Genomic DNA, 12594 nt, shown 5'->3' on the forward strand with positions numbered 1-12594 from the left:
TATAGGAATTGATGAATCATTTATTAAAGCCCGCATTAGTCATTTATTACTCTTTTATAAACCATTTATCAGTAGGTATTCAAAATGTGAGCAAATCATATTTTTCACTTAAGACTCACGGCACTAAAATGTCTCAAATTTCACTGTGGTGATGTTTTGTCAAATTATACAAATTTTATTCTGTTCGCAGGAGGCAAGCTTCTTTATTTAACTGAAAAAGTCATTTCAAAGATCATATATTCATAAAATCTAAAATATGTGAAGTATTTTCCCACATCTTAATCTCCTGATGTGACAGAACACTTTCTATTCTCTATTACGTTATATGCCAGAAATGGATGAAGTTGAAGATGAGGATGGAAAGAGGCAGAATGAGAGATTGTCTCAAGAATGAGACTGCTCCCTGGCCAAATGAATTCTCTCTTTCTTACGTGAAACTGGGAGCACACTGACAGATTTCACTACTTCCCAATTTGTGACTAGGGATGTGTCACTGTCCCAAAGCTATGGTGAAGGACAGATAYGAGGTAGAAAGTAGAAGAATCATCCTATTAAGCTACATAATTTTCATTCTCCTCCTCCTGATGGCATTTGCTAAGAAAAGACAATGTATGCTACGCCAAGGAAGAAAATTATCTGCTACTAAAGAAGAGCAATGGAAGCCTCTTCCTTTAGGAATAGATGTTTTAAAGAAGTCAGGACAAAAGTGAAAAGAGGGAGGCAAACAGGCTCTGTGGAATGCCATTTTTGGACATATTTTCTCCACTGAGGAATGATGCAAGCCTAGAAAGAGGATTCTCTGGACTACTTTCTTTGGAGGAGAAAGCAGAGACTGGAAGGGGTGAAACTCATATTGCTGTCACGTTGAAACAACCTGGGTCTTCCTTTCCTGGGAAGGAAGGCCAGACCATGCCTGCTGGAATAGGCACAAGAGAAGTATTTACCAGCTCATGGCTCCCAGTAGACGCTATATTGCTAATCTTTCACCACGTTTCACCAACATTAACCATATTCTAACATCACCGCTTTGTAGGCACACACGACCAMAAGTGGTCTGTCCCAACAAAGTGACACAGGAAAACCATCCTCATTTCTCTTAATGTGCTGGGTATAGAAACAATTCTCAGCACCTTTAGCATACGCTCAGTCTAAGCTAACTCACTCCTAAGCAGTTTTGACTATCCTGCAGTAACACAAATGAGATATCAGATTTTTCAGAATSATCAATTCCTGTTCTTTGCTTTGCTTCATCTCTTACATTCACACAAGGACCCTCTTATTACTGAACAAAAACKGAGCCTAAGGCCTTAACGTGCTGGAAAGGAAATGTTCTTTGTGATACAAAATAAATGTTGTATACAGTAATAATTCATTACATTYATTTTTAAAACACTTCCATATTATAGAAATAGGACTGTAAATTTTAAAAAYTTCCTGAAGAAAGGTCACTAAATTCACAAGTATTTCTATTTTCATTCTCTATAATTTAAACCTGGCATGATAACCCGGTCACTGTGATATTTTAAAGGGTAGATCTAGCTACCTCACCTGAGGATTTTTGGAGAAGCTTTGGAAACATTGTTCTTTTTAGGCATTTCAGATTAAATTATTAAAGCCCCAAAGGGAATAGGGTATTTTTTGCATGWCTGAATGGATTTCTGCACTGCTCGGATGCTATTATGAGCAGTAGGGGTAAGTATATATATGAAATAAAGTAGATATTTTGAGAGATGTATATACTGATGGGGTAGTAATAAGATAATTAACTGGGCTGAATCCCACAAAGCAATGTCTAATACATTAGCCATCAAAGCACCTGGCACATGCTTCTATCCTCAAGGGCTTAAACAATTCCTCTGAAGCTAATGGAAGTGCTTTGCTGGATCACAGCCCGGCTGCTCAAAATCTTGTGTGATTACGTCCCTGACACACCATCAACGGATTTTGCCCTGGGCACAAAGGCCACAACTGCAGCAGAATGGCACACTTGGGCTACGCAGGAATAGCAGAAGGAACTAGAGATACATTGGATGGCCATTCCCTCTTCCAACAAAATCCACGTAAAACCACTAGGGGCTACTGGCAAAACTGTGTACAGGAGCAAAAGAGCATTTAGACCTTCCTGAAAACACCAAACAAAGCCCATTTTGAACAGGTATATAAGGAGTTGGCCTCCAAAGAATAAATACAGTAAATAGGAGTAAACAAACAAGTATCACTGGTTAGAGATGGATCCATAAACTTTTTTTCAAAAATACACAGTAAAATCAGCTTCTGGAGGGAAAAAAAGGAAGAGATTGGTCAAGTGTCAAAAGATAAAACTCATYTTCAGTGAACAGAGACATATTCAACCGCAGCTGAGATTGTCTTGCACTGAGGACTCAGAGAAACATCTGCTAACTCATACAAGGTTTCATGGAAATAGAAGCTAGTGTATATTAGTTTTCAACGTTGGACAAAGCTCCAAAAATCACCAGATTTTTAGTTTGGCATTAATATCAAAGAAAAAGAAGCTACGTTAAGACATACTCTACAAAACATCATTTAGCACACACCCTGGGGTACCCAGCGTTGTACCAACAGAGTGCCCAGACTTTTGGTTAAGTGATGGTGCAACAATATTTAGAATTGAACCCAGGTCGCACACACTCAATTGGCTTTCATCGTGTCAGATCAGGAACRAAGTCGGCTGCTGTGTTTACATACAAAGAGAACACGTTAAAAACTTGGCTTAACCAAGCTACATCAGCAGCAAATGACAAATAAAGGCAGAGCTATTTTAGATAGAAATTATGCTGTCAGAAGAAAACACAAGCTAGTAAATATGCATTTCTTTCATAAAAGAGAAAATTGCACTACTAGAAAATATCTTTAAAGAGAAGGAAGATGGGGGGGAACTCATCAATTCTAAAAGAACTCAATACAAAAGCACCCAGTCCCAAAGTAGGTAAAAGAAGCACCCTGAAATCAAACCTTCAGATCTACTGTATTTGATTGCTACTTCAGAACGTATCCTGTAGAACATGTCTTTTCTTTCAAGTCTTCTTCAAATCAACAGTATTGCACTGGTATTTAAATATATATATGTGTGTGTGTGTGGTGTGTGTGTGTGCATATATATAATATAAACACACACACAGAATGATATTTAAATAAAACAACTAGGTACTTTAAGCAGTAAACCAAAGAAAGTGGCGTTAGCTTTATTAATAGATGTTCTCCATCTCCCCAAACTACATATTTTAAATGGAGCACACACAATCTTTGTAAGGAGGCCTGATACCATACCTCTGAAGATTGACTTCTGCTTTATGCACAGAATAAGCATATCATTTAATAAGACAAGGGGAAGATTTCTGAATAACATCTCTGAATTGTAGTGAAAGGTCCAAAACCATGTCATGATGTATTTAAAAAAAAAAAAAGAGGTAAGTATAAATAGGAAAATATGTAGGTTATATAGAGTGTAAGAAAGACAGATAAGATCAGACTTTTCAAAGACAGCTATAATAATACTATTGTATTTCTACACTGAAATCACCAGATTTCCAGGAGCAGACAGTACCTTTCACCAGCATTGACTGAGCTGAATCCATAAGTGGTTTTGAATTTCTCCAGAAATAGATACTGTCTGACAGTGGATTTTGGATCTATGCAAGCCCCCAGGTTTTCTAGCAGGATAGCCCAGATTACCAGARAAAACCATTAAGGCAAACAGGATGTATGATTAGAATAGATTTCTACAAAAGGAGAAATCTCAAGGAAAGTGTGCAAATTCAGGTATGCAGTACTCTGAATGGCATGAATCACTATTAATGATGATGAATACAACTACTTCCTGCTTCTAAATAAATTGACTTGTCCTTAAGTATTGTTAATTATGTTCCAGAAGTCTAAAATAATGCTTTATACGTATTTCAACTATTGGTTCTCAGGAAATAGCTCTCAAAGCATTAGGGGCCTGACCTAAAGGCCAATTCAAAGAGAATTRAAAGCTTCATCAAAGCCACTTAGTTATTGCTTATTTACTTGAAAGGTTTGGATCAGGCTCTTCACATTACTTTTCAGGTGACTGAAACGCTCTTGGCCAAAGAATTTTGCTGAAAATAATTACAGTTATTGTCTCTGATTAGCAAAAACKCTTATTCCTGTTGGCAAAATTGCCATTGTTTCTTATTTMTTATTCTTTTTGCTTTTTTTAATCCTCTTCCATTCTTTTCTTAATCTGGTTATCCAATTTSCATTTATAAAAGGTGTAATTATTTCAGTTAAATTGCAGTAATTTGTTTCAAAATAATCTGTTGTCAAACGGCTAAAATTAGGCCAGGAATATATAGATATATATAAATATATATATATATATACACACAAAGAAAAGAAAAAACATACCCAAAGGAGAAAAACAAGATTTTATAACAATAGGCTTTCATTTTCTTCTTCTAAAATTACCTTAAAATCAGCATCCCCAGTGCTTACTTCTCACCTTTTGGGAATATTCCTTAAAACTGCAGAGCTTCAGGAAAATTTTATAGCAAAATCCAAATGCAGCTGTTATTTGGTAAAACTCTCGCTAGTCTTTAATTCTCTCCAGATGCCTAGGGCAAAAACCCCAGACTAATAACAAACGGAAAGGAGGGAAAGGAGCAGTGTGGGAAGAGCTGGAAATTTGGTAGATGTTTTGCCTGAAACCAGAAACTTTGCTGCAGCAGTACTACATTCTCCTGTGGGCAGTGAACATCTTTTGTTTGAGTTTCATTTTTTTTCCCAGGCTTTTCAGCGTCATTCAATGAAATTCATCTTGCAGGGCAAAAACTTTCCTTGCAAACTTCACCTGTAGGTGAAATTTGAAGCTTTTTGGACTACAGTTTTCATTRCAGAACTGTAACACTAGCTGTCTCATAGGTGAAGTACTGAAGATATGACAAAACATGTTGCTTTCATCCATGCTCCCTATCATCAAAAGCCCTTAGCGAGAATGCAGACAGGAGGAAAACTCTCTATTTCCCCCTTCAGGAGCAAAGGGAGGAAGTTCCCACTAGCAGACATAATTTACAGATCTTCATCCTACTAGCCAACCTCTCAATAATATCTCCTCGACATAAATTTTTACCTTGTGGTTGCACCCTGTGGTGGAAATGATATGTATAAATCTATTAATGTAAAAGAAAGGTGCAACTCAGAGAAAGCCCATCACAATGAGCTAAAAGACACAYGTGATGTGGACAGATGCTAAAGATGCTAAAGAACATTAGAGATCTTGGGGCTGGTCTGAAGAGCTGAAACAAGCTTCACAGCAGGGCAAGGTTATAGTTTGACAAATTAGGGCCTTGGAGCTGGAAATGCTCTGGTGTCCGGCTCAGTCCAGAGAGCTACGAGGGAGGTGTGGGGTCAGGAACAGAGCTGAAACTCAACCTGCATATGGTCCGGGGTGGGGGACTCCCTGTGCTCTGCTGGAGTGCTCTCCTTCTCAGTGTTCACCCACTGAGGTTAACGTAAGCTACATTTGGTTCTACAACATTATTTGTATGAGAGAGAAAAAAAAAAGGTGCATTTTTGATTAAAGCTTTTCAAATTAATGTATCTTTTGCTAAAAAGAAATAATCYCTACCAGTGCTGTCTCTAGGTTTACTTTTCTTCTACTAAGAGATATTTTTATGTTCAGAAACAAGCCAAGCACAGCTCCATGTAACATTTTGTAGAATACAGATGGCAAATTCTCACCTCCTTCTTGGTGAATTCTGGTGGATGGTCATTTTTGTCATCAATAAGAATAGTGGCAGTCGCTGTCCCAGTTAAACCCACATCAAGGCCACCCATGTCCTTAGCTTCTATTACCAGCTCATATTTGGGGTTTTCCATAGTCTGAAAAAATGACAGAAAAGGAAAGGTTAAAAAAGTGCAACCAAATTACATACTTCTTTTACTTTACATTAAAATAATAAACAAACCCCTAAAACTTAATTGGAGCTGAGAAAATATAGTACAAAAACAGATCCAGGATCAWATTTAGTGCCTTACAAAGGAGAAACACAGCTTTCCTCTGAGCTTCACTTGCTATGACACAAACCTGAGTTGGCATACAGCATGAAGAAAGGAATAATAGGTGAAAACTGGTAAACAGTCTATAATCAATCCTGTTATTTAAACAGATTAGGGAAGAGGGAAGAAAGTAAAATATACCTACTCTTTAAGGATATGCTTTCACTTCAGTGCACCAATATTTAGCTGCATGCCTCATCAGTGCTATGACGGGTACATAATTAAATACTAATGTCACAATCTACATATAAATTYACTTTATTTTTCTAAATCTCATGCATTCTGCCTATTAGCATTTAGAATGGTAATTCAAGTTTGCTTCACTGTAAGAAACARGAAAACAGTTTCTAAAAATGGGAAAATGGGCAACAGCTGACCCAGTCATTCTACACAGCCTGTGTACTTTACACACTAATGTAACGTTGACGGTTTACATCGATATATCCAACTTCCGTGTCATGAGCATCATCACTTATCTGACTGCCTACCTACTGTACAGCCAGACAGCACCAACCGCACAGGTCTGTAGCTTAAGCCATTCTCAGTTTCCCTCCCCGTAATGACAGCCACGACTTCAGAGAAAACAAATTGGGGCCGCAGCTCTGCAGTGGCAATGCTACTGCAGCGGTAATTCGCTTCTCTCGCATCAGACATGGACGCACATCTGGTGGCCCACCGGACAACTCGGTATTAACACAGCCCATCGGAGGGAGTTCTYAGCAGCATCAGAACCAGCTCCCACGCAGCTCCTGGAGAATTCTGACATGGACTTCACTGCAGACAAGACCAGGCGCCTAATTAAAATGATTTTCTTCCCCATTTGTATGACTGCCTCATATGGAACCATCTGCCTGAGGACCATATGTGCTGCATTGTCGTTGGAGGACACAGATGGGAAAGTGCTGCGGTCACCTTTAAAGATACACGGTAAGAATATTGCATGTGCTCCGGAGTGGTTTTTCAAAACTTCCTTGAAAATAAGCCTGGATATGAGGGGCAAAGCTACACGCTGGTGCCCGAAAGAGTGGTTACGGTCCTGCAGCTAGAAAGGGTCTGTTTGGAAAAGCACACTGCCAGTTAGCCTTTTTAATCTCCAACCCGCTCTACCAGCCAACCGCACACATGAGAATCAAGGCTGCGCAGCTCTGAGATCACTCGTCCCATGTCCTTCATCTAACACTTTCCGGGAGAATTAAAATGCAGGGAGACAACTGGTGTGAAATTCCATATAGCAACACAGTAATCTCCATCTGCCACCCATAAACTGCATTGTAAAGCAGAATCAAGGAGGCTAGGGTAGGGTTATCCCATAGCAATAAACCTCATGCCATTTAAAATTTGAGAAAGATTTATTTTTCATCTCTGGCTTAACAAAGCAAACTCTTGGGCCACACAAGCTGCTATGTAGCTAATTAATCTGAAAGCTTTCACCAAATGGTACACCGTGCATCTCCCTGGGGACACCACAACACCTTCCCTGGAGCATGTCTAAGAAGGTACCAATCTTTACTGCTTAGATCCTGAAGCATTTCTAGGCTGAGACCAAAGCAATGAGACCAATTACTGACCAAATCACCTAATACAAAGCAATATGATTGCAAGCAAAATTGCCAAGTCAAGCCAGAACATATATTTAGTTCTAAAAATACATGGGCTACTAGAAAACTGGATGCCACTGTCACTTAGAGATTCCTAAGAAATCCTTAATTCTTACATTATTCCACAAAACTCACCTCAGAAGACAGTAAACCCATAAGAGGACTTTGGCTCATATCATAATATAAACATAGGCAAAGAAACATTGCTGACATGTCTCCAACCCCAATTTAGATTATAAAGCTGAACAAAATTTGTAGTTTTCATATATTTCTTTTCTAAAATGTTTTTAATGTATTAAAATCTGTATAGAGCCTTTCTCCCTTCCCATAAATGTAAATTTTTCATTATTTTCATTAAGAAGTTGTTATTGTTGCATAGAAAACTTGCAAAGTCGTTTATCACTTCATGTTTGCAAACCTCTGCTGAAAAAGCCCAATTTTTACTCATAACTTGGCCTTTTCTCTTCCTTTGAAAACTGTCCCATTTTCTATTGAACGAAAGCCCATTTATACTAGAAATTGCGTCTGCTGCAGCAGAAATTTCTGTGACAGGAGCCCAGTGTTTAAGTTTGCAATGGAATGTGAAAAACATTGAATTTTGAGTAGTATTTCATAGCATTATGAACACTTCACACTTTGCTGCCAGGCAGCACTTGCTACATCTACTTCTGTCGCCAAATATTTGCTCTGCGAGAGAAAGCAACTCCTAACATCTCCCAACCCGCGCGAAGAGCCGTGTTCCCATCAGATGCTCTCTTTACACGAGGAAATTGCACGAAAGGCATTTTTTTAGCTTTTCTCGCATTTCTAGCGCTGTTAGTTTAGCAGCAGAACAGCGCTCAGACACCAGCAGCAATTATGCTGCTAGTGGGACCCTAAGATATGTTTAAGGCTCCCCCTTTTCCTTCTCCAACTAGCTATCCCATCGATCCATAAACATGCAGCAACTCTCCGCAAAGTTCGCCTGCCGCCGAGAGGGAGATCAGATGATTTCAGCAGCTGAGCGTCCAGTCAGCGTCATTCACSCTGCCATTTAAACCCAGGTGGAGCTGACCCCGTCCTCAGGACGGCGGACACAGAATCGAAAGAAGGCTCCAGGCAGAACTATTTGCAGGATTACACCCAAGGCTGAGGGCCCTCAGGTGACCGTTAGTATTTTTCAAGCATGCCCGGTTTCTGAATTGTCACTTATGTACATGACCCTCGTATTTCCGCAAATCCCTGCAACTTCAGGTGTGCAAAATCTTTGGCAGTGTGACCCCGTGTAGCTCTGCTTGTTTATTTATCTAGCAAGGAAGTGCAGCAATTCTGGGACCTGACGGTTTCACTAAGGCCTGGCTTCTTTCCACCTATCTTTAGTTACTCAACTGAAGTGTCCACCTTTTGAACCGTTCACACCAAACGTTGCCCATGGATTCAAGAGGGAGAAGCCATTTCCATACTTCTCTCCAGTGATGAATTAGGGAGCACAAGGCCCTCCAGCATAAGTGCCTCAGTGGATGACTGAAGCTGGCTGAAGGTCTTAATGGCCTCAAGAAGATCAGAAAAATTAGCATCAGAGAGAGGAACAGAAATCAAGCTCTGGCACTGTATTAAAGAAGCATATCCAAGCAATGAATGATTAGCTGCTTATCTAGACTCCGTGGGCACAGCAACTTTATATTTGGGTGTGGGAGAAGGTATGAAAAAGGTATAGTTTGCCATTGAACATCATCCAGAACAGACACATCAAATTTTTCAATCTCCTGAAGTTAAGCACCTAAATTGAGCAGAACTGACTGTGAACCAGTGAATTCATTCACAGCCTTGCACTCTCCTGAAAGGGGCTGTAGACTCAGCATGTCTGAAAATCAAGACATTTATTTAGGTGCCTAGTATAGAATGAAATGCTAAACTTCTGAAGTTCAAAAATTTTGGTCAGATATTTTGTTTGAATATAAAAGAAAGTCAAATAAACAATGCAGAGTCACAAGAAAGAAGAGAATGAGAAACCTCTTGTAACAAAGACCTCTTTTTGCCACTGGCACCTGAACTGGTTGTGACCAAAATGCACCAATCTAGGAAGCTGGCACATAGACTGCACATGCATGAACAGCACTCCACTCCGGCTGAAAACTGGAGTCCTGCTCACCATTAGAGTAACCTGGATATCATACACGGACTACGTATTTACTAAAATGATGCTTTCTAGTTTTCCAATATAACTACCTAGTTATTTTCAGAAAATGAAAAAGGACATTATTTCATGTCCTTTGACACGCTATCAGACATTTGAAAATCTGTCTGCAGAGCAGAATCCAGACTAAAAAGAATTTGGATCAGGGCTTAATCTTCTTTGTACCATGTGGAGATGGACCAGGATCAGAATTTTAGGCTACTTTTGGCTTTTACTTCCTCCGTTGTTCTCCCAAGGCTCTCCTTTCATTGTAAGGAGTCTACAAATCACRTTTCCAGAGCAAGGTGCGCTTAGCAGCCCAGCACCTCGGCCCTGGTTTGGTGCTGCAGTCCTTCACCTAAAAACCCAGAGAGATGAGAAATCCCTGAACTCGCAGACGGTACTCACAGATGCTGAGATCCAAACAAACACTGGCTGGGAAGCAAGCACTGTACAGATGGTTCAAAACTCTTGTCAGGGCTTTAAGTACCCTTTCAGGCTATGCTAATACTTATTGCCAACAGAGTTGCGTACTGTTTTGTGGCTATTTAGTAGTAATTTCTATAACCACGCACCAATACATTTATTCATAATTCTATTTATAAACTATRTATTCATACATATTAATATATTAGTAGTATGCAACAGCATCATGTTTGCTACTAACACCTTTATAATATAATGTTAACCAGAAAGAAAAGTTCTTAGGATTTAAATAATTTCAGTTCATGCTAAATAAATGCTTTCACTCATTTCAGATGATAACTGTGTAGTATGGCCTGAATACATCTTATTAAGACATAATCRATCTTCTTGTTGAGTAACAATATCAACATACAATCTAGCACTGCTCCAGAGTTGTCAAGATTTTGACAAAYGTAGAATAAAAAAATGAAGCAATGTGACTATTAAAAGCTCTAAAAGGCATAATGCTTTTATAATTATAATATCAGCATTTATTTTAAATGCCAATTGCTGCTGCATAAAAGGGCAACAGACAGAGCCTTTGTATTCAGAGCTTGAATTACAGCTTGATAAATACAAAAATCAAAACAACTTTGTAATACAGATCCTCTTTAGCTCACCAATTTTCAATTTTTTATATCATAAAGGAAGGCCTCCAGTTTAATCACTGTAATAAGGTACTTTTGTTATGAAGAAAATCAATTCCTATCTACTACCCACAAGAGAAATAGAGTTCATAGGTATATCTGGAAGCAAGGGGAAGACTAAGGTTTCTCCTTCAGCTGCTGCTAAAAAAAAAGTTTCAAAGTGCTTGACAAACAGTTTCCTGGATCTAAGGCCAGAGGTATTTGTCTCCTACCAAAAGGAAATCTGTAATCRACTATGGGCCCAATATGGATGGATATACGTTTGTGTTATTTTACATGGAAATAGAGACACTGAATGTGTATGCTCCCAAAACTTTATGTACAATTTTTGACGCCGTTTTGACCCAAATCATGTATATGCAAATCTGGCTCTGGCGTTGCAATTGGATGTGCATCAGTTTTGGAAAGGCAGCTGAACGCGAGGAGGTGACAGAATTTCTTTTGAGAAATATCAGAACCCTGCAGAGAAAACCTGTTTGTTTACTGCAGCAAACCTGCACCTACCTTAGCTGTCACCTGCAAGCACCAGAGCATTGGGGCAGACGTTAACTGCGTTAAAGGGAGAACCCTTACACTGAGAATTTGTTACTAACTGGGAATTTCTCTTTGGGTAGGGATAGCCAATCTCCAGYACAGAGCAATGACTGGAGCTCCATCTAGGCTGAGATTTCTAATTGAATTATTGTTGCTAGCGAGGCTCTGCCACAACAGCACGTCCTGGGAAGACAGCAAAGATTCAATATTCTGAACAAAATCCATAATTATGTAAAAGGGTATAACATCATTAAAGTTAGTATCTCTACATGGATTTTTACCAGTGAAGGATATTTCCCTAAGTATAATCTGTTTGGAACAGACTGGCATTTTGATCTACAACATTTGCTCACTGGATGTTCTCGGTTTGGGGAAAAAAACCACTTTCCATGTCCACAGCGCTAAAATACTATAATAAATTTGAAYAGCAGTGGAGGATAAGAATCACAATGTCCCAGGGAAAATACTCTCCCCAACAGGTTATTAAATCTATTTATTCTTTTTCTTTATTTTTTACACAAGCTACATTTCAGCTTTCCTTCTGGACCACTGCATATAATTTTAGTTTTTGCAAGAACAAAGCTCAGTTGTTCCTCCTAATTAAAAGCGCTGCGGAAAGCTTTCATTCTGATGTGAAAGCATCAATTATTATGTAACGTCTCAGGCTCATTTTCGCCCGTGCAGTGACTCCCTTATCATTACATACTCGAAGGTGTCAGGACTACGCCTGCCACGCTCGTCTCACCTAAGCCTGCTGTCAGCCGCAGCTGATGGCTCTAGCGAGCGTCTACTCCCCAGYACCAGCTCTGAATAAACACCAGAGAAATGCCTCATAGCTACAGGCGCCGATGTAGGCAAACGCTCCCGTTTACGGGTCACGAAAACTTCCCTGCAGGCCCAGCCATCCCCACTGRAGATGAGGCAGGTCGTCAGAGGGGACGGTCTGGGGTTAAGACAGCTGTGGGTCCCTTTTTTGGGAGGATTTGGCCCAGGAGCCCGTTACGGTCAGAGCAGCCTTCTCATCAGGCACAACTCTCCCCAGCGCTGGCTTTTCGCGAGGCCACGCGCTGCCCCAACGCACCTTCCCGTTTCCTGCACCACCCCAGTGCCAACTTGTCCCCAGGAGAGAATTTAATGACTTCTATGGTGCCTGTAC

General features: G+C 39.7%; 1 protein-coding gene across 2 annotated transcripts in view; it reads right to left on the bottom strand.

Annotated features, from left to right (window-relative positions):
• CDH13 (cadherin 13) overlaps window positions 1–12594 on the bottom strand; it is a 482277-nt gene that overhangs the window by 88854 nt on the left and 380829 nt on the right. For both annotated transcript variants that reach the window (XM_085306414.1, XM_085306412.1), the window contains exon 8: window positions 5722–5862. In XM_085306414.1, the coding sequence (XP_085162540.1) occupies window positions 5722–5862 (141 nt within the window). The remainder of the gene's footprint in view (window positions 1–5721; window positions 5863–12594) is intronic.

The sequence above is a fragment of the Rhea americana genome, unplaced genomic scaffold (genome assembly GCF_003343005.1).
Source record: "Rhea americana isolate MKP2758 unplaced genomic scaffold, rheAme1 scaffold_24, whole genome shotgun sequence".
Classification (NCBI taxonomy): Eukaryota; Metazoa; Chordata; class Aves; order Rheiformes; family Rheidae; genus Rhea; species Rhea americana.